The following is a 24,708-nucleotide window of genomic DNA, read 5'->3' as shown; positions in this document are numbered from 1 at the left end:
AGCAGGCTGACGGAGAAGCGAGGGGGGGAAGGGAACACCCCAGCCCCCGACTCTGGACCCCCCTGGCCAGGCTGTGTCTGGCAGCAATAGCTAAGGAAGGGGGTAGGGCGGAGGTGGGGGGGGGGAAGCCCAGAGTGGGGGCTTTACTCCCCCCACCAAGCAGGGAACCAGGCCAATCCCCCTGGCCGAGGAAGGGGTGGGGCCAGGGGAGTCACCTGGCTCCCAGCTTTGGGGAATGGGATGCTGTAGGGTTGTGAGTTAACTTGAATTGGGAGGGGATCTGGGGCAGAAGTTCCATAAACCGGTTTTACCTGGATGAATATAGTATCAGACTGAATTAAGTCTGATACTACATTCATCCACGTTCATCTTAAACCAGTTTCAGCCATTTTGAAACTGGTTTATATGCACTGAGCTTCTGTTCTCTTACAGGTTTAAACTGGTTCCTGATCACTTAAATCAATTTGTGCGTAATATCTGTTGCTAGGCTTACAAATAACATCTGCGTGTACACATACGCATCTAAAGACTTCTCCCACGAAAAAAAATGTAGCATATCTATCACTAATTCTCCTCTTTCAGGTTGGGGAAGAATATCCCCCTTAAGAGGCAGCCCACAACCTGGAAAACTAGTTTCTTGTCTTGTCTCATCTCGTCTTTCATAGCTGCATACTATGAATTTATAAAGTGAAAGCATCTAGTACCATCTGGTTACCCTGGTTTCCTACTCTCTCCTACAGTTCAGCCAGAATAACAAATAGCGATCTCTCCAAATAAAGAGAATACAGCAGGGACTAATAACCCATTTCACTTCCATGCACTGGATTTCATTGTGAAAGTTCTGCTGTTCCTTAGAAATTATATGAAGTATAAAAGAGCATTTACCTACCTACTTCTCAGTTTAGGTATGTTTCTTAATTTGAGGTCAATGCAGAGAGAAAAGAAACTGACATGTTAAAGTCTGGCCAGGTGTCGTAGAAAAGTTTTAAAATTTCTTCAATACACTTACACAGCCTTTCTGGATGGTTACATAATACAGGCAATTAATCTCAAAAACAGTTACATGAATTGCCAACTAGCATGCAAATCATGTGTAAGAAAAGGAACTTCAATCCATTTTGGTACTTTAATATTCATAAACATGACTTCTTGCTAATGAGTGCATTCAGGTGTTTAGTGGTTACAACATTATCACGATCTGCTTTCAGAACGGCTCTGAAGATTCCATACTGGAAACTGACACAGTACTTGACACTTTAACCAATCATTAAAACATAGTGCCACAGTCTAGCATGCTCTGGACTGCACAATAGTCTTTTCATAAAATCGTAAGTTTTCACCCAATCATCAGAAACTGTGGCCGGGTAGCAACAGCTGCCAGCAATGCACCCAAAAGGGTCTATGGGGCCAATCTCAATGCTATCAACACAGAATTTAATCCTGAAGGCCTGTATAGATGCATAAATCTCGATATTTTCAATGATTCATTGTTGATCAGTTGCTGCCAACCAACTATACAAAGTAAAGAGAACAGCCTATATGTATGCATCTATTACTTAAAACAGCCAAATCAATTAGTTGAAACAAGATGTACATACAGCTTACTCTTCTGTCTCCACTACAACCATGGTACAGTAGCTAATCTGGTACCACAGATTAAATGTAAAAGCTATGGACACCTACAATCACTGGGAAGCCTTAGAAAAATACCACATAAATATTATTAACTACCACAATCCAATTATGCAGGATAAATTTTGAAAGTACTGGCAAGATTAGTGGCTTTCAATAGCATCACTGACATGGATAAATCCCTAAGCACCACTTGACCAATCTTTCGCGTAAACTGAACTTTCATTCTGATTTATTTTCATTTTATTAAACACCAAAGCAAGGCCACACCCAGAGACATGCACAAGATGTCATTTCTAGGGATTGTGCTCAATCCCATGGCTTCATTTTAGCTCTCATAACACTTTGAGACCACCAGAAAGTCTCTCTTTCCAATTTCTGTCTCAAAGACCATTTAGAATCCTTCTTAGCATCAACATGAGAGGACAGGCTGAACTTACGTTAATTTCTTGCCCTCCTGAACTAGGAAATGCTGTTACACTCCGTCACAGCCCTCTATGCTGATGTTAAAACTAATGCTTAGTAAACAATTAAAATTATGTATTGCTTATTTTGAAATTCTTCTTCTGAAATTCAGCTGATATCACTAGAGGAACCAAGGAAAATATTTTCTCTGTAAATTGACAGCAAAACATTTAGTGCTGCAATACAATGTTTTCTTGGATACTTAATTGGACTTAATTGATTACCTAAAGAAGAGAAGAAACAAGTTTACTTGGCAAAATATAATTTAGGTATAAATCAAACACTGTTGTACTGATTCCTTATTTGTAAAGGCAATAAAGAGTTGCCTGGTCGCAACAGCATGACAGCTAGTTATTTTATCTTTCCTAACTAACACTTTACTTTATCGTTGCCATAGTCTGCTACAGTTATATATTGAAAAACACTGAAGAAAAATCAAGAGGTAACAATAGCCTAGTTCAAACATATGTCAGTGAATGGTTCATCTGAGTTTGACCTCAGGGTGATTTTGAAGTGCAGAAAATAACAAGAGCAGCTGAAAGAAAACCAACACTTTCACATACATATTTAGTCAAATATTTTATAAATGTACTCAGAAAATTAAGGATAATGTTCCTAAAAAAATAAGGAGCCTATTTTGCAGAAAAAGATAAGAAATACTCAGATCACTAATGAAAAATGTGAGTTCAAAAACCCATATAAACCATTTCTCCATCCTAGCAAATCAATATTGTACATGAATGCAAAAGAGTACGTCCTTTTCCAAAAACACACGTGGACAAAATGTGATTTACTACAGTTCATTTGCACAGTTAAAGTACTCATGAGCTGCTGGGCCTCTATATAATTTGTGTTTTAAGTGATAATGTACTCTGCTCCAGAACATACAGAATAAAAGACAATACAATCAATAGAAGACTCCCCAAAATCCATTATCCATTTATTTATGCTAAATGTCTTCAAAATATACACCTCACAAATAAACACTCTGGTGCATAAGCATGAACACTATGATAAATTTGTTGTGCATAACAACAAACCTCCTCCATACTTAGTTTTTCCTACCTTTAATAATTTCTGCACTTACTTTATGGCATGACTCATTTCCTTAGGATGGCTTATCATATGCATGTAACCACCACCCAAGTGGAGCACAAATAAACATATAATTTTGGTAAATGTGTAAATAAATCTTTGCAACACTGATTTCATCTGCATCTTTTACTAAACACTTAAACGCAACAGTATAGTTTTCCACTATTCCAGCAAAAAATGAAAAGAAATTAAAGTGTAGTGTAATAGCACATTTACTGTAAGAGACAGACAACAAACCCATTATTTACACAGCCTAACACTTCCCATTAAATATTTAAATGACTTTGTTTGTTTTTTTAAGGAGATGTAACACCTTCAACATCAGGAATTTTAAATTCAGTAGGATGATAGCCCTGGAATTAGAAAGGTTACTTCTGTTTGTTTGTTATAAAAAAGCCATTCACATGTGCATTATAAACTGTCAGAAATCATTTCCTGCCTGTGTTTCACTCAGTGGGGTTTGCTAGAGATTTGCTGCTAAATTTCTTGAACAGCAATTATTCTGCCATAACACATATTTAGAGGGGAGGGAGGGGACCCAAATGTTATTAAACAAGGGGGGATGGGGAATACCTTATGTTTAAACAATGCAAAAGGATAAAACTGCTCCAAAGGAAAACACCAGAATTGAATTGAAGCTATAGACAAATACTAAATTTTCTACTCTTACAGAAACATTCCATCACTTTTTCCATCAGAAAACATTGGTTTGTAATAAATGTGCCAAAAAAATATCTAAAGAGAAGGTTTTGACCTTTTTTGGAACAAACTAAGTGGTAGTATAAAGTTTGGCTTCTATCAACATAACCTTTGGGTGTCCATAACTTTTCTTGCCTGTAAACAAAACCCTGAGGTTCTGGGGCCAAGTTAAATGATATCCATGACCAAGGTAAGTTTTCTAATGGCACAGTGCTACTAGTACTCGGTGTGATATGTGTACCAATGCAAACAGTTCTCCAAGCAAGTCAAAATGCCACTGTGCCATTGTGTCTATAACAGTAACTCAGTGAACTGAATGCAACTTAACTGAATTCAACACGGCTCCCTAAAGGAAGTTTACCACCAAACTTGAAATCCCCAACGTGTTTTGGAATTCTCTCTCTTCCTACTAGCCCATGCCAATAAGAAATTTCATGTACAGCTAAAACTCTGGCTAAATTTTGTGTTGCTGACTAGATAAGGAAAAAAGTCTTGGATGTCTCTGATCTGATCGGGGGGAGGGGGGGGTTGAGGGTGAGGAAAGCAGGAAGGGAGAGAAGTGGCTGTCTGATTATTTACCAGTGACCACAGCTGAAGCATAATCGTGCCCTTGCCAAATCTACTGAAATTCTGACTTATCACAAGGAAAAAGATGGGGGCAGTATTCTCAGAGCTACCCAAGCATTAACACCCAAAAATTCATATCAAAGATTAACTATGACTGGAATACCAAAATAGCAAAATATAACACCTCTCAGACTAGCTGCAAGTGAAAAGCAGTTATACATGTACCCTAGCTAAACCTGGGTATGCACCCCTGACTCAGGATTATATGATTTTACATGAATCATATAATACGGAAATTTGGGAAAAAAAAAAAAAAAAAAAGGACTGTTTTGCATTTGGAGGATGTTAAAACACATTTCTTTAAAGGAACATTTTGACTGCTAGATGAACCAGACAAGAGTAACATAGAGCTCTTTTCTGTTCATTTTTTCAGTCAGTCACTGAAAGAGATTGCCATTCTTATTTTAAAAACAGTGTTAGTCTTGTTGTCCCAATGTCCTGACAGAGCAGCAAGGTAGAGAGGCAGTTTATGGGCCACTAAAGAAATTGTTTATTAGGAAAGTAAAACTTGTCTTGATTTAAAATAAAGCATTTATTCTCCAGCATTTCTCCTAACAGTTAATAAACCACTCTACCTTCCTGTGCAAAATACCATTGCTTGGTCTTTCTCTCTGAGCATACATGTTCAAACACAGCATAAATATCATACTGAATAGCTGTGGGCTATTAGGCTAGGACAGACTTCTTAGAACAGACCAGGTCTGCCACTAGGAGACAGTAGCAATATTCTTAATGCAATATATTTGATTTTCTCAGGAGAAAAACAAATGGACCATAGGTGATGTTATTAGCAACATAAAGTGAACAAATGGAGATTAAAATAATAATTAAAAAATGTACTGGATAAGGTAATAAAATGAAGTAATACGACGTCAAAATTTGGTGACGTACAAGTGAAATAGTGAAGTATACAGTTATGACAAAACAAATTATCTAAAACCTGAAACATTTTAGATTTACAAAGCATATTTATTCATTATCTATATTACCATATTGCTAACTATTCTTTCAAGTGGAGATTTGACTATCTTATATCCTTAAAACTGTTAGATGTAATTACAAGTATTAATACTAACTTTGCTTTGAGTTATGACTGTGATAACTGTCCATTGTTCACCTGAGAAAGTTTTGTCTGTTTTGAAACCTGGCACAGAACATTAGCCAACCTTCTCAAATTGTAAAAGCAATGATTTAATATTTAGAGTAGTTCAAAGAAATCCCATGTGCTACTATTTATCTGACCTTTATCAAAAAAACCTTGGTAGAGGTCCATGCAGTGAACTGTACCTGATGCTCATCACAGTCAGAAGGTGTATCCTGGTGTATAGCCATCTGATACTTGGCAAATAAGGCAGCTGACTGGCTGAAGGATGATATGAACTGTGGGTCCTCAGAGGAGACAGGTACTAACCTCACCTTCAGAGCAAGGAAAATACAAGCATAATGTTTAAGTGTATATATTCATATTACAAGCTTCTGAAGGTAAGGCTAGTGTAAGATCTCCTCCTATCCATCTCAAAGCCTCAGCCATCAGTATTCTATCTTACATGGGGTAAAGCAAGGGAACCCCATGCGATTGTAACTGTGATATTAACTAAACTGATATTTTAAATTAAAATTTACTTAATTCAGATGTATCCTCAGTATGGTACTATTATTTTCCTTAGTGGTAATGAACAGCATAATAAAACATATACATTATTTTCCTAGCTGTTTTCTAAATTGTTCCATGAAAACAAATGTCTTATTTTAATGGCACAGCCCTACTTAAATTGGTTTAATTATTTGTCTCCCATTTAGTGATCAAATATCCCTGCCTTTTCCCAAACTCCTAAAGTTTTTTTCTGTTTAGTCTCAGAGAAATAATTTGCCTGGCAAGGTTAACCATTACATGCTGTCTGTTCATTATAACAATGTGTAATTTAGATGGAATGCACTTATTTCTTCTTTGAGTTTAAATGAGAAGTAAAATGCTTTAAACAACTCCTGTAAATCTTAAACTAGTATTTTTTTTTTTTTTTTTTTACAAGTGATAATCATTCTGCACATATTTTTGTTTATATTGCACTTGTCTTCCCCACACAAATATTCCCATTGAAGTTGATCAGAATTTGCCGCTTTGAAGTTAAGGTTTTATCTGGCCCTCACCATATCACTGCGCAAGTGATACAGTATTAAACCATGCCTATTAGCTCTACTATAGAACACTTCCAAATTCTTTGAGACAAAACAAAGATATCTTTTTATTTCTGGCTGCAGATCTGTGATACCTACAATAAGACATACAAACAGGTTGCACTTCCAGGACATTGCTTGAATTTAATTCATTGTTCCCTTGGTTTTCCAGGCTTCCATTTGGTCATGTATATGTATATAGTGTAAATATTGGATATGAAATCCACATTTATTTCTCCCAGAGTCCATGCAAGACATAAAATAAGGGGGAAGTTGAGGTTTTGCATAAAATTGTATTTAGCCTTCTGACCTGACTTATAGTTGGTTTATCAGGTGGGTCCTTGTGAATAACCATCTGGTAACGTTTATAGACCTGGTAAGACTCCTGAAATGTGGCTTTGAACTGGAAACTTTGTGGAGATGATTTCACCAACCTCACCTTCAGAAACAGGTTAAAATATTTTTTACTGCTATATCATGTAATAAGCAGATGCACTACATAGTTCTTTTTGTATAAAAATTTTTAACAAAAACAGCAAACAAAAATACATTTGTACTTGCTGAAAGAAAGATCAGTGTTAAAACATCAAACTTAACATGCCAATTAATAAATTAGCTCTCAAACCTTTCAGACTTTTCAGGTGTTACTTTAAAATACATATTATTGGAATAGGTTCTCTTTTATTTTCAATGCATGAAACATGAAACTTAACAAAACCTCTACAGCAGAAATCTGTAAATACTGTTCAGTAACTAAAGCCAAGAAGTGAAGCATCATTCATCATTTTAAACACTGCCCCCCACATCAGTTTTAAATGTGCTTATGCTGAAGGGTCAAATCATGCTAGAAAAGTATTGCAAAGCACACAAGGCCTTACAAGTCTGAAGACTACTGTCTTTGGACAGAGACCACCCACTGATAGGGATAATTCCAAAGGAATTGACTTTTTTTTGTTAAAAAGGAATGAAAGTTGATGCCTCATCACTTCTATTTCCTACCTGTTAGCTGTTGCAGGAATCACAAATTACCAAGGAGTTACAGAAGAATGCATCTGTCCCTTCTCTTCTACCCTCACTCCAACTTTTTAAATTATAAAATGAAAATACCTGAACTGGAACTTTTAGTTTATAGTGAAATATGACATCACATGGACAAACAGAACCTCCAGTCTGGGTCTCCAGAGAAAATTAAGGCCACGTTCATTTTGAAAATACTTTAAATGCAATGCGGTTTTCAGTTTTGGGTTGGCTGTCTTTGCCCACCCAATCTACTGTGCCCCATGAAATAATCTCTCTATAGCCATCCTTGCTTTCCTGCAGGTCCTGTTCAGCTCCTATACCCTCCACCTCCTATATGCCTGGCTTCCCCCGCTTGCCAACCTTGCTTCCTTTTTAAAATGAGCACACACCCCCCTTCCTTTTCTCCCCAACTCCTCTGAAACTTAACCCATAAAGAACTAGAAGACTTGGAAAAAGAAGTTAAACACATGACAAAGCACTTCAAATCTTCATTATAATCTACTGTGGGTGAATTTTCTTTTATGCAATTAGTACAAAAAAAAATGCACTGTACTTTCCAACTACAGTTAATATTTTCCAGTGATACTATCCATGGCGGTCAATAGCTCCCAAGCTATTGATTTCCTGTAAGACGTCCTATCTTATATTCCAGGAATAAGAGTTTGTCCAGTATAAAAAAAGAGAAAGAAAGCTCAAGAAGTTCTCCAGACTTCAAAACATGCCACCCCAGTACCCATTATACTATTAAGTCTTTCATAATTTATAAAATAGCTATAATGGCAGTCAATACACTTAGCTAAACAAAATTTACTCCCATAAGCTCTATGACCTGCTAAAGACCTTTATCTATATCAAATACAGTTACAGGACAGATGTCTGTGTTATCCTATCAATCCATCTGCAAGAATAAGCCTTGCTTTCCCACCAGTTTCATTATTAAAGGTGGCTAAACAATAAGGTACTTCAGAAAAACATGGTGAATCTCTCTCTCAACACTCAGAGAATTCAGTCTTTTATTTGAAAATTCATTTCATACCCCATGACTAAAAATATTTTGTCAACTGATGTAAAAGCCACAGCTAATATGAGTTACTCAGAAAATAAGAGTCAGAGCGCCCTCTAGTGTCCCAATGAAGTTACTCAGTACAGTACCATAAAGACTGACACCCTATTTTCTACCCCCTCATATTTAAGATCTTTAAATCTTGAAAGGCATTTTTAAAGTATATTTAAAAGTTTAGAAAGACTGTCAGCAAACCCTGGTGATAAAAGCTATGCAACTTTTGATTCTGAAAATATTACAGAAATTTTGACAAAAGTTGTCTTCCTCTAAAAGTACATATTTCATAGTAAAAAAAAAAAATTTCAGAAGCAGGAAAAAATAAATAAATGACCTTTCTACAAAGCACTTATCAGTGCTCCAACTTTTTTTTTCATTTTAAAAGAGTCTCTTCCAGGTCAAATATTTCATCTAGCCTTTTCCCTAAAAACTGATTCTAATGGTAAAATAGTCATTTTACATATGATTATTATAAATCAGTAGTAATGTAATCACCAATACCTCTAGCTGGTGTATGGCATCCTCAGGTAAGGAGCTAAAAATGAAATCTTCAATGCATTTTGCTTGATTTGGTTTGGATTTTGAGGTTTCAGAGAGTAAAACCTGAGGTTCCACTTGAAGTAGAGGGTCTTCAACCATGCGTGTCTGGTTCTGAAGTAGTTTCTGCAATTTTCTTTCCCTCCGTATATCTTTTGCTTTTCGACAGAGTGGCTTGCTCAAATCAGCCCCTTTGCCTAGAGGGACATAAAGAAAAAAAATAATCAAAGTTTACAGCAACAAGAACAGCAGCAGCAGCATGAAAGATTTAAGTCAGTGACAAATAATATGTTGATTAAAACTGCAATAATTATATTTTAAAACATGGCATTTACCTTGCAGTTTCTTTCATGTTCAGAATACTCTACAATCATTATCTAAGATCCTTCTGAGACAGTCTGGAAATCAATATGGCATCTTCACTTAAATTATATGCAATTAATTTGGAAATCTCAGTTCAATAAATACAGTAGTTCCCCATCCTTTTTCTTTTTTTGACATGAATTATCTGTTATCCTAGGATTCTATTTTATACCAATAGTTGCATCATTATAAGTTATCAGGGGGGTTGGCAGCTGAGAAGGAAACGGGCACCTGTAAGCATTTAGGTCAGTTTGCAATCAAAGACAATAGAAATTACTAGAGGTGCACTGATAGAGATTTGGGGGGCTGATACTGATAGCTAATATTTAAGGAGGCATATCAGTCGATACCAATTTGATTTCTGTTACAGCTGCGTGCAGCTGGTACATCTGTTGTGATGGAAGGGGAGGGAGGAAGGGGCATCGGGGGCAGATCAATGCCCCCCCGCGGAGAGGGAGGGAGGGAGCAGGGGCAGGTTTTGCCCAGCTAGGGTAGGGCAGGTGCAGAATGAAGCCACAGCTTGTCAGGGGCTGCTCCCGCTGCCACGCACACCCAGGCGGCCACTGGGGCGGGGGGGTGCCCTCGGATCTGTGCAGGGCAGGGTGGGCAAGCTGCAGTTGCGGGGTGGAGCCAGGGCTGCACCGGGCTCTTCTTGGCAGGGGCTGTGCTCAGGGCAGGCCGTGACAGCACTGGGAGGGGAGCTACAGAGGGGGCTGCAGCCACACCAAATTTCGCCATAGCTCCACTTCCAGTGCTCCCGCTGCCCTCCATAGCCCCCTCCCAGCACCACCACCGCCCACCCCGAGACCAGCCCCAGCTCCACCCCACAGCTGTAGCCCGCCTATCCCACCCCACGCAGATCTGGGGCACACCTCATGCCCTCCCAGAGGTCCATGCAACAACAGCAGAACCCCCCCCGATGAGCCAGTTCCATCCAGCACCTGCCCCACGCCAGCTGAGCAGCGCCTGCCCCTGCCCCACCCCCACTGTGGGAGGCATTGATCTTCCCCTCCCACCCACATGTCCCTTCCCTTCCCTCTCCCCCTTTCACCACAACAGACTTACCAACTGCATGCCGCTGAGCTCTGCTCCTCCTGTGTGCTGTGCTGTGCTGAGGCTGTGTGCATGCACAGGCATTTAAATTGACCAAATGAATCGGTCACTTCAGGCTGATTTCCGATACAGGCAATTTTGTTTATATCGGTACCAATCCGATATCAGACTGATGCATCACTGTACCTCTAGAAATTACATTGGCGTTTCAGATTAAATGATCAACCAATAAAACAGGTTAAAAGGGAATGCTCCTCTGATACAAACAGGCAGTTCAAACTGCCAAAAGCTATTGGTTGGTTCACATTTTTGCAAATCAGAGGGGAAAATGCTCACTAGACTCATTCACATTTTTATGCTTAGTTTCACAACCACAAAGCCATCAGGACTACTGGGTTTTTTTAAATGAACACTTGGATTCAATAACAAAGCACAGTCATCGAGCATACGGGCTGCTTTGCTCCCTCCCTTCCACTTACCCCAGGCAGACAGTGTTGCTTAGGTTGGACTCTACTACTCCAGTCAAGCAAGGAGCAAAATGCACCCAGTTCACAATCACACACTGTACTGTAAGGGACACAAACTGATGCTTAGCAGTCTGGTCAGCCAATCAGGGCTATCCTGTGCACTGCTCCCATCTCCTCCAGGCAGACTAAGTGAGCACGCAGAACAGAATAAGAAGGGTGCACCAGGGGTTCTAGGTGCCCAGCATCAACACTACAAGCTCTTTGGCCTTCAGGAACTCAGCATTTGAATATCTGTTCATGAGTCTCAAAGCAAGTTTTTCTACCAAGAAAACAAACATGGGAGAATTCTTCCAGATCATTTAAATACGTTTATTCAACCTGACTGGGAATGAGTAGGTGAAGTGTGCTGCTTTAGCAGTAGACTTGGGTCCAACATAGAGGCAGCATAAACATGCCATAAGTGACTTGGAAGCCTAAGGACTAGGCTATATTACTGCCTAAAGTTTTGGCAGCAATTCTGCAGGCAAGAGTACAAGCCCCTCTATGGTAACAGAGCCCTTCACTCTGCTGGCAACATTTCTCTAGCTTTGCTGAAAGCAAGTAAGGTAGCTTCTACTACTCAAAGGCCAACTGAAAGACTCAAAGATGCTCAGCAACTGGTGCTATCCCACAGTGCAGTTCACACTTTGGTAGTACAGATGCTAAGTTAAAGCCACAGAGAGCCACCAAAAGCCCACAGGTACTGGCTGCCACCTGAGCTTCTCATCACCAGATGACATGATGGTAGACATAAAGCAAGTATGATTTGACAAACTGACTTTCAGTGGGTTTTATGTTCTTAAGGGCCAGCAGCCACTTTTAAAATAATACCTTTACTCTAAATATAATCTCACAGCTCCAGACTACATTAGTAGGAACTGCACAGTAATAAATATGTATACATACAAGATTTTCTGAGGCTGGCCCCTTAATTTGTTTTAAAATATAAATCAAGTGAGATAACAAACATATAGACAAAATTACAGGACAAGAGTTCTAATGTTTTATAATAGCGCTCTATAACAGCATTTTGTTATTCTAGGATTTCTATAAAAGTACAAGTTCTGAAAAATACTCTTTCCCTCCAACTTATTTTATTAACATTTTCTTCTGCAGTAAACACATGACACGTCAACTTTAAAACAGTTTACATTACAGCAAAGAAAAAGTTAAATACTCTTAGCCTTGTTTTAAAAATCTCTCACTTATAAATAGTGGTATGTTTATATAATCATTTAAATTATTTTTTTTTAAACTTACATTTACTGTCACATGCTTTAGAAACAGTAGGCTTTTCTTTTCTAAAGGAATTATAACAACAGTCTTTTGGAATATTTCCAACCATATAGAAATATTGTACTTGTAAAAATACAGAGTCATTTTGTGCTACGACCTGCACAAAACTTAAACAGGAACAATCTTACAATCACTAGGGCATACACAGACAGAGTACACATCCACAGTTGTATCAGCATCACATAATACAAATGGAAGCTGTTACAGGATAACTGTTAGATCTGCAAGCTACAGCTACAGCTTATTGCTACCGCTATAAGAGTGAGCAAATACAACAGCCACCTGAGTGGCAACTCCCTTCCCCATTAAAACTAAAGTTGTCCATAACCCTATTTGTGCCTTTGAACGTATTCAATTCCAGGCCTGCAATTTATTTTGATGCAACAGAAAATGTCCAATAGGCCTGCTCAATCATCATGACTGAGCAGCCCTTTTTAGGATCCACTCTGATGACCATACATACAAGGGGGCTAGAAAAAGTGCCCTAAACATAGCCAGTCTTATTTCATGTGACTGGAAAACCATGTCCAGTGGGATCACCCTATCTGCAGTCCAAATCTTGTAACAAAAGTTTGCAACTTGGAATATCCACACCCAAACAAAGCAAAAAAAAAATCACTCGTGGCTAGAGAACTTAAACAATTTGGGTGCTTGCAGACATTAAAAAAAATAGAAACAAAATCCAGCACTTTAATTTAAACTCGGTATGTTCCCACAACAAGCCCCGTGCATGCCCAAAAGAGGCAGCGCATTACTTCAGCCCAGCCTTAGTGGGGCTTTTTAGACACTTTTATCTAACAGCTGGTTGAATCAGCTTTACCTAGAATTGGCAAAAAACCCTGCCGAAGTGCCCAATCTTTACAGACACTACAGAGCCCAGCTGAAGTACCATGCTGCTGCTTCCAGTAAAGCACATTTTTTTTGGTTTGTGTTTTTTGGGTTTTTTTAAACATCTGCAAGCAGGGTTTGATACTGACGGTGCACTTACTAACACCAGGCACACAGAAGAGGGACAGCTCACAGAGCATCGTAGTAGCTATACCTTTTTCTTTTGGAAAGACAGGCACATCTTCAACGTTGGGTTTTGTTATCAAGACCAAGATGGTTACTCAGACTCCAAAAGGCCCAGTCAGCATCAATAAGTGTTTTGTAACTTTTCATTTCCAACTGACTGACAAATAACATGCAACAATCAACAATACATAGCCCCGACTCCTGACATTGATAACGAAACAAAAGAAGAATTTGATTCTAAACTTGAACAAGTCCTGTCATCTGTCCCCCAAAAAAAGATCATTCTTCTTAGCAATTTTAATGCTAGCGTGGGCGGATACTCTGAGCTAAGGAAAGGAAGGGGTGGAGAGAGTCAACTCAAATGGAATTCTTGTATAGTCCCCAAATGATGTAAATAAAAGAAGCCATCATGGACAAGGTTTAGTGTCAAGGGCTTGAAAGACCCTGCTAAATTGATCATATCAAGCAATGCCTCAGTAGGAAAGAAAGGCATCTACGAAGTGCATGAGGAATCCTGAAGTTTTCCACAAAGAAACGTCAAAACTGGCTCAATGAGAACATTATGGAAACACCACCATCACTGGAGCCATTTTTATATTGCACCAGCTCCATCAGACAGGACATGCTGTAATGATGCCTGACAACCAGCTCCCAAAACAGGTCCTATACTCCCAACTCACCAATGGTCATCACTCCAGAGGTGAGCAAAAGAAGAGACTGAAGGATACCTTAAAGGCTAATCTGAAGAAATGTGATTTTAACACTAGAGATGCACTGATATATATCAGTGTCATATTGGATTGGCACCGATAAAAGGATTTAAAAGGATTGGCTATTGTCTTTTTTTGGCTGGAGTAGCTGATAATATGCCAACAAATACAATATGCCTTCTGCCTGGGGTCCCTGGATGCCATGTGCATGTGTGCAGCCGCACATGGCCAGGAGTGCAGCCTGGCAGTGTGCAGAGCAGTGCCCTGCAGGTAAGCCTTGGGGGGAAGGTGTGGCAGAGGGAAGAGGCATGGGGGAGCAGATCGAGGCCCCCACAGTGAGGGAGGGAGGTAGCGGGGTGGGACAGGGGCAGGGGCAGGCACTGCCCAGCCAGGGCAATGAATGGACCCCAGGAGCCAGGAGTGGGAGGAGCTGCGGGTGGCTTGTCCAAGGGGCACGGCTCCCTGCCACTACATGCACCCCATGGGGGAAGCAGAAGGGGGCATGTGCCCTCCAAGAGTTGCGCATGGGACAGATGCAGTCTGCCTGCTGTGGGTTTGGGGCTGTCCACCCTCCTGCATTTTGCCCCAGGAGCCGCGCACTGGCTGTGCACCCCCTGCTCACTCAGCAGCAGTAGGGGCAATGAGTTGTGCCTCTGGGGACTCAGCACACAACTCCCAGGACAGAGGGCAGACAGCCCCAAGCCTGCAGCAGGCAGCCCACACCTGCTCTCAATCTACTTGGCTCCACTCCTAAAAGCATCCCCAAGCTTAAAAATGGGGAAAGTGACACAAACTAAAGCTTTATCTCAAGCACCACTGTTGCCATTTTTAAGCACTGGGACACTGATCCCAGTAAGTTGGAGAAATACAAAAAGCACATTCATGCAATATTCTGTAGGAAGCAGCTAGATTTATCTGGAAAAACAACAACAACTAATTCTTCATAGTAATTAACTATCCTGTTACTTGCAAGAGAACTATTGTACCCTTTCTTTTGTCTTTCACTGAGACATTAAACTGTTGTATAAAAGTTCAATATTCTTAACAAAATTAATATTTGCAATGTTAATCATGTTTTGCAATGTTAATCAACTGCAATATTTGCAATGTTAATTGATAAACTAGCTTAGAGCTAAACTTAGTGAATTCCTAGTCACGCCTCTTTCCAAAACGCTTTTTCCAGATTTTTACATATCATATCACTTTATAGTCCACGCTGAAGTTGAACTGCATTCTTAAGTTTAAATCGTGTGTGTAACACAGATATTACACTTCCAGCAGGAAATATTATTTATGTTTATTCATAAACATGGCAAATGTTTTATCAAGACATTGTCAAAACAAACAAGGATGGAAGTGAACTAAACTAAAATGAAGTCTCTTTTTGCTCTCACCTAAGCAGTATTGCTACTCATATCTGAGGCATAACAGTGTCTAAGCTCTGCCTCTGAAGGGGCCTGACACCAGGAGTGTGCTGTGAGCACATCTAATACCTGCTAGCAAACTGAAGCAACCACAATTACCTTCACTCAGAAACATGGCAGCTGGAAGAGGAGATAGGGGTGCCAGATGCCCACAATTTAAGTAACAGCTTAAAGATTAGAGCACTCGCATAAGGAACAGGATACCTAGGTTCAACATCCGCCTCAGGGGTTCGATTCGACATCTTGCAGGAGGACCCCCTCACCACGAGAACAGAACAGAAGGTGGGGTCATAATCACCCTCCTCTTGGAGCTGAAACACTTTGCAGTGTTCATCACCTATTAGTGATGAAAAGGGTAACATGAAAAAGCAATCGCATTTTTGTTGACTAGTGGTCAGAGTGCTTAGTTGAGAAAGGAGACCTGAGTTCCAGTCCCTGCCCTCCACGCTGCTCATGCATTTTACATAAATGTCTGTTTTTAAATGAATGATCTGAACTCTGGCAGCAGGAACCAGGGATCATCTCACGTGCTTGCCAGACCCTGTGACTCTTTCACTGTTGGCTGCTCTGAAGCATAGCTTCAGCAGGGAGGCGCCACGAACCCAGCCTTGTCCACAGCCTACATGCTACTGAAGGTCAGCTGAACACAAGAGACTATCAGTAGTTGGAAAACTAACATCCAATTTCATCCAATTGAGAAAATGACAGTTATTTCCTGTACTTTTCTCAAAGGAACACTTACAGGCTAATGTTTTTTTCAAACATCCTGAAGTAAATTATCAATTTATTATTAGCAGCAGTTTGACTACATTGAAACGGTAATTTTAACAGTCTGTGTCAGTTGTAAAACAGTCAATTAAGGTCCTTAGAGAACCCCAGAGGCAACATGATAAAGAGATATTTTTCTAATATTTCACCTACTGCCTCCATACGTTTTTTCTTTTAAAAAAGAAACATAACAGTAATAACCATTTATATAACCATTTAAAGACTACAGATGACTAACAGTGTCCTATAACCAGCTCTGCTTTTGTAAGTGAAGACGACACCAGAATCATATGCTGCAGTCATGGGAATGTGGGCAAAAGGCAAGCATGAAAAGTTCTCCATCAATCCTATCCCCAATCCTACAGAGCTCTTCTGAAGATCCCCTATACGGTATACTGGTATGGACATTATATTCTTCCCAAATGATATCACAATGTCTGTGCATCATCCACCTTCAACATTTTGAATCATCTGAGGTTACAGACTACAAAGGAACCATACCGTTATATTTAAGGAAAGGATCATCAGGAGGCTATGGGAAGACCTATTAATTTTCACATATGGAAACATGGAGGGTTCCCCCAATTCTTTTTTTTTTTTCCCCCTCGACTGTTTCACCAAAAATATTCTGAAAACAATCTGTCACTGCCACAGGTGTTTCCTTCGGAAGAATACATTGATAAAACAGTCATGCTGGCCTAATCTAAAACATTTACCTTTAAGTATTGGGAGCAATGCCTTGCATAACAAGTGCGAGCATCAGAAACGTCAAAGGAAAGGATCGTTTCAACTACACTTATTATACAGTAGTGTAAGAACTAAATGAATCTAATACTCAAACCACTAACTTCTTTCTGTGGCTAACCCAGCTCCTTGCTCTCAGGGATGTCCATATCAAATCAGTTAAAGGATTTTTGTTAAAGAGTGATCAGAGCTAAAAATAAATTAATAAATAAATAACATCCCGTCACATACTAGCAACAAGGGAATTTCTTTTTCTCAGTCTCTGCCAGTCAGACTGTAGTGACTGATGAGAGAGGCAAATGGCCTCTTCTGCTGTTCTCACCCTCCAAGGAGTAGAGGAACTTAGTTTGATTTTGTGTGTGAATAAATCCAGTGCTGCTGCTTGGGAAATCTTTGTTCAGTAGCAAACCAACTTTAGTTAGATGTTGATAAAGCACTGGATTGGGTTAGTTGAATGTTTTTTTCTCCAGAGTGAGGAATCCTACAAATCTTATTTAAAAATAATGCATAGACTGTCCAAAACGTAATAGCTTAGCTCACGCTACCTGCACTCACCAAAGAAAGTTTCTTATTAGCCACTGATGAATAGATTCCTTAAGATTTGAATATTACAATCTAGAAACAGTAGTCTCTTTCTTAAGGGACAAAAATTAGGTTATCACTTTTTACTTCTTCTACTACCAGTCAGGATAGCTTATTGGAGAACAAGATGGTTTCACTCCTTCCTTGAATACGCAACATACTTTTGTTACTTAAAACCCAGATGCAAATTGTTGCCAGTGAAGATGTGCAAGCCAAATTTAGCAAGGACAAGATTAAAATGCTGGCAGTCAGAAAAAAGTTGTGCTTGTAAGCTGAGTAGAGAGAGGTGTTAGTCTGAAAAAAGAGAGAAAGCAGGGCACTTTTCACCAGTGCCATTAAACACGTTGGTTCCAGGGGCCTCCAGCTGCCTTTCTGTACAGCTGACAGACCGTGCCGCCTTTCTTTCTGCAGCTGATGTCAGATCAGTTCATTCATTCTTACATGTAGAGATGGTCCCAACCAGCAGGTCCCCACATGACACCCAGGCCAGGCCCTGCGCACCATGTCATGAAAATTATGTAAATTTAAGATCCAGTAAGCCAAGCATTATCATCGTGAATGAGGGGAGTTGGAAGGAGAGGAGGGATGGGTTGATGTTATGATACATGCAGGCTCCAGCACGAGCAAGGCTCCTCAGTGTGATCCTGCCCGATGTCCATTAGCAGACCTTGCAAAAATAGGTCCAGGATGAGGGAGAAAAGTTGAGAACATAAAAGAACAGATTTGAAAAGTGCAAAAGGGAAGTAAGGGCTCTCTCCAGACTGTGGAGTCTGGTGGCCTCAGTCTGTCCATTAAACAATGGGAAACTTACTAGCGGGAGAAGGAGACCCATTGTTCAGCACACAGACTGAGGCCACCATATTCCATGGTCTGGGGAGACCCCTTACTTCCCTTCCACAGTTTGCAAATGTGTTCTCCTTCTTTGTCTCTTACATCTATATTTCCTCTGGGCTTTTCATTCATAGATCTAAAAGCACTTGGGAAAAGGTGGACAAGTGCTGTTATCCCCATTTAGCAGGCAGTCTTTGCAGTTTTCCCTATGTGACCTGCCCATTAGCCACAAATAAGTCTTCAGTACTGTTTGCTTGAAATACTCGTGACATATTTGAAGACTGTTTCAAATACTTAGCCTAGTCTCACCATCTGTTTGGGGTCTCCTACCTGGTGTAACTGCGTGACAGTAACTCACTAAAGATAATGTTTAAAATCAGTACTTTTTTTTGTATAAACATGCAAAGCATTTTTTCCAAAAGAAAGTAAACAGAGACAGCCAGCCACTCTGTCAGGACAATGACCCATTTGTTTAATTGGGTTTTTATTCCTCTATAAACAAGTTATCATAGAAAAAGTCTACTTTTTCCAAGACAAAAACTAAACATCCCTCAATCTGGAAAGTTTTAAACTAAAGGTGACCTCTCTCACCAATTACTTTAATAAAATAAAAAGGGTAAACTGAATAAGCATTTTGGTGTTTCTTACTCCCTTTAATACATCATTTAAAAACTCTGCCAAAAAGAAAGATGTACAAAACTGGACACTTCTGTTAATAAAAACATGCCCTTAATTTTTTAAATAGTGAATACAAACATCATGTTTCAAACTTCCTATATCTGCACCTTTATTGTTTAAAGTTTCACCCACTGTTATTCTTAATGTCAACTAATGACTGTACCTTGACTTTTTCAACAAAAAAATTCAAAAAATTGCAGCTTCCACTAATAATCTTTACTCAAGGCTGCCATCTCCTGTCAGTTTCCATCAACTTGCTTCATGGGAAAATATAGTTTGTCCAATTAATTACAAATCTTTGCTTCTTTAACACGTTTTATAAATGTTCACAAGACAGAGATTTTTAAAAGTATGTAGCTTGTAAGGGGGTGTGTGGAGGTGATGTGTGCCTGTGTGGGAGGAAGCTGCCTGGCAGCGAGGGCAGGGACGAGGAGGTGGGGGCGCATGCAGCAGGGCTCACCCAGTCAGCAGCTGCCCCCGCAATGCTCCATACGGCAGTTCCACGCTCCTGCCCACACCCGCCAGCCCTGGCCCCAGCCCGGCTCCCAGCCAGCGCACAGCTTTTGGCGGGGCTGTTCTCAGCATGGCCACAGTCGGCCACGCTCACACTGTCACTGGGAGGTGAGGGCAGCACAGCAGCGCCAAACCGGCTGCAACCACACCAGGAACAGCCCTGCGGGAAGCTGCACACTGGCTGAGGCTCGGGGCTGGCGGGGCTGTTCTGCTCCCCTTGCCTCCAGCTGCAGCTCCTGCCATGCCTCTCCAGGATGGCACAAAGCTTCAGTTGGCAGCTCCTGACCAGTGCATGGAGCTCGTGCTCCAGGTCACCTTCCACCTGCTCTGGCTGCCTGCAGGTGGCTGCTCATTGCACTGAGTGGACAGAGCGGGTGGAAGGCTGTTGGGTGCTAGAGCTCCATGTGGTGGGCAGAAGCTGCCAACTGAAGCTTGCCGCCTGCCTGCCCAGAGCAGTGTGGCAGGAGCAGCAGCCTCAGCTGGAGGCAAGGAGAGCAGAACAGCCCCACTGGCCCAGGCCTCAGCCAGCACGCAGCTTCTGGGAGGTGAGGAAGGTGCTGTTCCTGATGTGGCTACACCCAGCCAGATGCTGTTGTGCTCTCCTCATCTCCAGTGGCCGCTCCTCCTTTCCCTTGCTGCACTGCTATGGGCAGTAAGGTCCTGCTGGAGTTGAGGGGAGCAGAGGCGCAACTGGCTGGCTGCAGCCACAACAGGAATAGCCCCACCAGAAGCTTCATGCTGGCCGGGGCCCACGCTAGCAGAAGCGTAGCACAGGCTGCCCTGCCAGGAGCATGTAGGGCTCAGCCTCATGTTTGCGCCACAGTGGCAGCCACGAGCCAGATCCAGTCAGCTGGCAAACCAGATCCAACCCTTGGAGCCATATTTTACCCACCCTTGCTCTAAGCACACTACAAGATCCATCGTATGTAGCCAAGCTCTACATTACAACCATATCTGCTCTGATCTCACCAACCAGAATGCACACCTTAATGATTCCTACGGGATCCTTTCTTCTTTGCTGCCTGTGAGTGAGCAGGCTTAACAGCTGTTCCTTGTCGCGTTGGGATCTCAGGGACCTGCACCTCATTCTTCCTCTCTCTTCCTGCCATGCCTTTGATGTGAAATTAGTTCTCAGGAGTCTAGATGGTATCTGGTGTGATGATCCTATGAGCAATGTTGGTCTTCTACAGGGCTCCACCACCCCCACACCCTGCCCTTTTCCTCCTGGGTGCCAAGTCATTTCTTCCTGCTGGTACTGAGTGCAAGTTGCCAGTTCTTAGAGCCTCTCCAGCCCGGCGGACTGCGAGCTTCATGAGAGATCATGGCCGGGTCCTCTAGATGGGTCGCTCCCTTTGAATGTCTCCTCCTCCTCAGGCAATAGTCCTCCTTCTCTCTGGGATCAGCGGGTCCAGGACAGATCAAGTCTCAGCTTGCTCAACACAGGATTCAAAATCAGGTGCTACTGGGTCTAACATGTTGGCCCCCGGACTTGATTAACCAGAACTTAGGTGTGCAAGAAATTGGGCTTTTCCCCTGCTATACTCCCCTCGCTAGTGACTACTACATTACAACACAAAGAAAAATTTCTGGGTCTGTGCTGGGCTTCAGCTGCACTATCCACAGCCATCCTGAGCCGGGGCTCTTTAGCTCAGTTCCTCTGGGCAAATTCCTTCTTTACCCAGGTCTATCCAGGGGTCTCCAAGGCTGGCTGCCATCAGTGTCCCTTCCCGCTCTCTCAAGGATGCAGTACTCTCTCTGAAGTACTCCTCCTCCTGGTGCCCCTGTCTCCCTGCCAGTAAGCCACCTGAAAGCCCCCACCATCTGGCTTTACTTATCCGAGGGATAAGTCAAGTTCATAGATTTCATATATCATACTCATTAGAGCTGGAAGGGACCTCTAAGATCATCAAGCCCAGCCCCCTGCCCCAGGGGCAGGAAGTCAGCTAGGGTCAAAGGATCCCAGCGAGATAAGCATCCAAGCATTTCTGGAGTTGGTTCCTCAGTCAGGATTGCAGTTTTCCTGGGATCCCATGAGGGATGGGAAAGTACTGCCTGCCTAGGACCCTGCCACAGGAGTTCTCTCCCCCCACATCTCCCCAGCAGCCCAGTCCCCCCAGCTCCTGCCAGGTGAGTTTCCCACCCCCCAGAGCACCAGGGGAGTACTATTTGTTCTGTCTCTGCTGACAGAAGCTGCCAGGAGGCTTGGGCTTCCCTCAGCGTGTCGGGCGGCGTGGTCTCCTGGATCTGGCCAGATGAGTCATTTTTTCCCTTTCAGGGCTTATGAGCCAAGACAGCACCACTTGTCCAAGCCCCAAAAGGGGCACTTTTCCCCGACCTAGTCCCTCCTGCAGGGTCCTCTCCCCAGCCCCTACTACACTCCATCTTTCTCCTTTTCCTCTCCCTCTTCCTTTAGTCTCATATGCATCTTATTTAGTCTGTATGATGCATCTCTACCTGGTTTCTTCCTGATTTCAGACTAACGTGGCTAACTACCTCTCTCTGCCTATAGAACTATCTATCTGTGATAAGATCACAGCACCGCTAAAAGCATGAAAGCACTTGAGATTCATATTTAAATAGTTGCTAGTTTTTGTTACAAAATGTGCACATCAGTCAATAAGTGACTAAGGAGCTTAGGTGGCCCCTTGAGCTCCTAGCAGCCACCTAGTCAAATGCCTACTGTATGGGACCATAAATTAAACCAAACAAAAATAGCAAAATACTGGGAGTACTAAAAAAGTAAATTAATTGTATACTGTATTTTGATTTACATATTACTGTTCCTTTGATTGTTGAGACTACAAGGGAAACAAAGGAACAGCCCAAGATCTTCAGTCTGGGTAAAAAAAACAGATTGTAAAACAACAATAATAAAGAGAAAATAATAGGGCAGTGATAATAAATATTCTAATTTCCAAAGAAATTTTGATTACCTGGTTTTGGTGTTGCATGGACATTTTTAGTTGAATTGGATGGTTCACTGGACTCTGGCTTCTCCTCCTTTGCATGTGTCTGGAGAGATCCAGATTCTGCTTTCTCCTCAGTTACATCGTTGTCCATTTCTTCTTTTTCCTGGACTTCAGTCTCCACCTTCTCTTCAGATTCCACGTGCAAGGGTGTCAGTTCAGGCTGACTGACATCAGATGTACTTCTTAACACGAAATCACTGGCAACTGCATCCCCTCCATGGGAATCCATAGGCTCTTCTGAAAATGAGACAAGCGGCAATTGACAATGTAGATCAAATGACAGATGCCACACCCACACATTGCAATAATTTATTTTCAAAAGAACCCAAATAAACTACAATGACTATCGAGAAAGCAGACAGATTTATGATCTCAACACCATGAATTTTAAAGTTATCAAAATATGAAACAAAGGAAACTGGTTCCCCAGTTTCCCAACCCATTACTTGTTTAAATGGTAGGGGGGAAATTGCAGAGCGAAATTCACTATGTAATTATAGCTCATATTTTGCTCATGCCAATATCCAAGTTATTTCCAACTTTAATGTTTCTTAACATAAAGACAAAGATATTGTTCTTTTGTTCCCATATCCGCTCACCCTGAAAATAGACCACATTTGTACTGATAATATAAATACATCTGTGAGAAAAGTTATGTGCTTTACTAGAGTGGAACATTCTCTACTGTCACAGGATATGTGAGAAATATGTTCATTTTATGATGTAATAAAGAGGTGCTACACTGCCAACAGAAGCAGTGAGAAATAATTTAGAACCTCACAAAGATAGCAACCAGTTTCTTGTTTCTTGATGCTAAACCAAGAAGTGACTGTCCAAATGTACAGGACAAAGAGCCAGCCTGTCCCCACTCATCTGTTCAATGATATTCAGATTGCAGCTTCAACAACAGGGTTGTGAACCTAAGCTGACTGAAACATCCCTTGCAAGAAAGTAGCCATCTGCACAATGCAGGTGGGGAAAACAAGCTATGAAAAAAAAGGTAAGGAAACTTGTTTTGCTTTGGATCAAGAAGGGGGAAAAATAATTTGTTCTCTGCCCTATTTCTGGGGCAATGTAGCCTAATCAGGAGTGGGTAAAATATAGCCCGCGGACCGCATTCAGCCCACCATGCAACTTCACCTGGCCTGCAGAGCCCCACTGTAAGCCCTGGCCCTGGGCTGTCCTCTGCAAGCCAGTACGTCCCTACATGAGGTCCAGCTCTGCACCCCTCACCCCAGCCTGGCCTGACCAGCCCTACCCCTGAGCTAGGAGGTAAGAGAGACAAGACGACTTTGCCCTGCAAAGGCTTTTGCTGGCCGCCCCGTGGCTGTTCCCAGCCTCCCTGCCTGCAAGAGTCAGAATTCAAGTACAGGCCCCACTGGGCTGGGGCCAGGGACTTTTGCTGGGGGAAAGGGATGGAGCACAGGGAGCCGTACATTATGAGGCCGGGAGGGGCTGGCCCCGCATGCTGCTGCCACCTGAAGCCAGGGACTTGGGTGGGAGCATGGGAGCTGCATGTTATGGGGCCAGGTGGGGCTGGATCCACCCCCTGCCACCAAGTGCAACCGGGGACTTGGGCAGAAGCGCCATGGGGCTGTGCGGGGCTGGCCCTGCTCACTACCAGCATATGCAGATCCAGAGCCTGGCACACTCAAGGGACTCCACGGACCCCTCCCCACACCCCACAGCCTTCCACTCCCCGAAACACACCTGCACCCTCCCACACCCCCCACACACACTCCCACCCCCCACCATAACACCACACACACACTCCCACAATCCAACACATACCCCCACAAACACACAACCCCACCTCCTTACCCCCCACACACAATATACAAGAGTAAGACTGTATTGTGAGCTATTATGCAATCACCACTATATACACTATGCAAACACACCTAAATCAGGAAAAGGGTATTTTTTAAATAGTATTAAAATAAGTTA

The 24,708-nt window shown here is 41.9% G+C and overlaps 1 protein-coding gene across 1 annotated transcript in view; it reads right to left on the bottom strand.

Annotated features, from left to right (window-relative positions):
- ATE1 (arginyltransferase 1) overlaps positions 1-24,708 on the bottom strand; it is a 160,611-nt gene that overhangs the window by 124,696 nt on the left and 11,207 nt on the right. The window contains exons 4-8 of the mRNA XM_019555462.1: positions 23,280-23,361; positions 22,726-22,998; positions 9,275-9,507; positions 7,004-7,132; positions 5,806-5,934 (exon numbers count right to left, since the gene is read on the bottom strand). Of these exons, the coding sequence (XP_019411007.1) occupies positions 5,806-5,934; positions 7,004-7,132; positions 9,275-9,507; positions 22,726-22,998; positions 23,280-23,361 (846 nt within the window). The remainder of the gene's footprint in view (positions 1-5,805; positions 5,935-7,003; positions 7,133-9,274; positions 9,508-22,725; positions 22,999-23,279; positions 23,362-24,708) is intronic.

The sequence above is a fragment of the Crocodylus porosus genome, unplaced genomic scaffold (assembly GCF_001723895.1).
Source record: "Crocodylus porosus isolate Cpor-Errol unplaced genomic scaffold, CroPor_comp1, whole genome shotgun sequence".
Classification (NCBI taxonomy): Eukaryota; Metazoa; Chordata; order Crocodylia; family Crocodylidae; genus Crocodylus; species Crocodylus porosus.
Note: the sequence above shows the minus strand (reverse complement) of the source record. Positions and strands in the feature narration are given on the sequence as shown.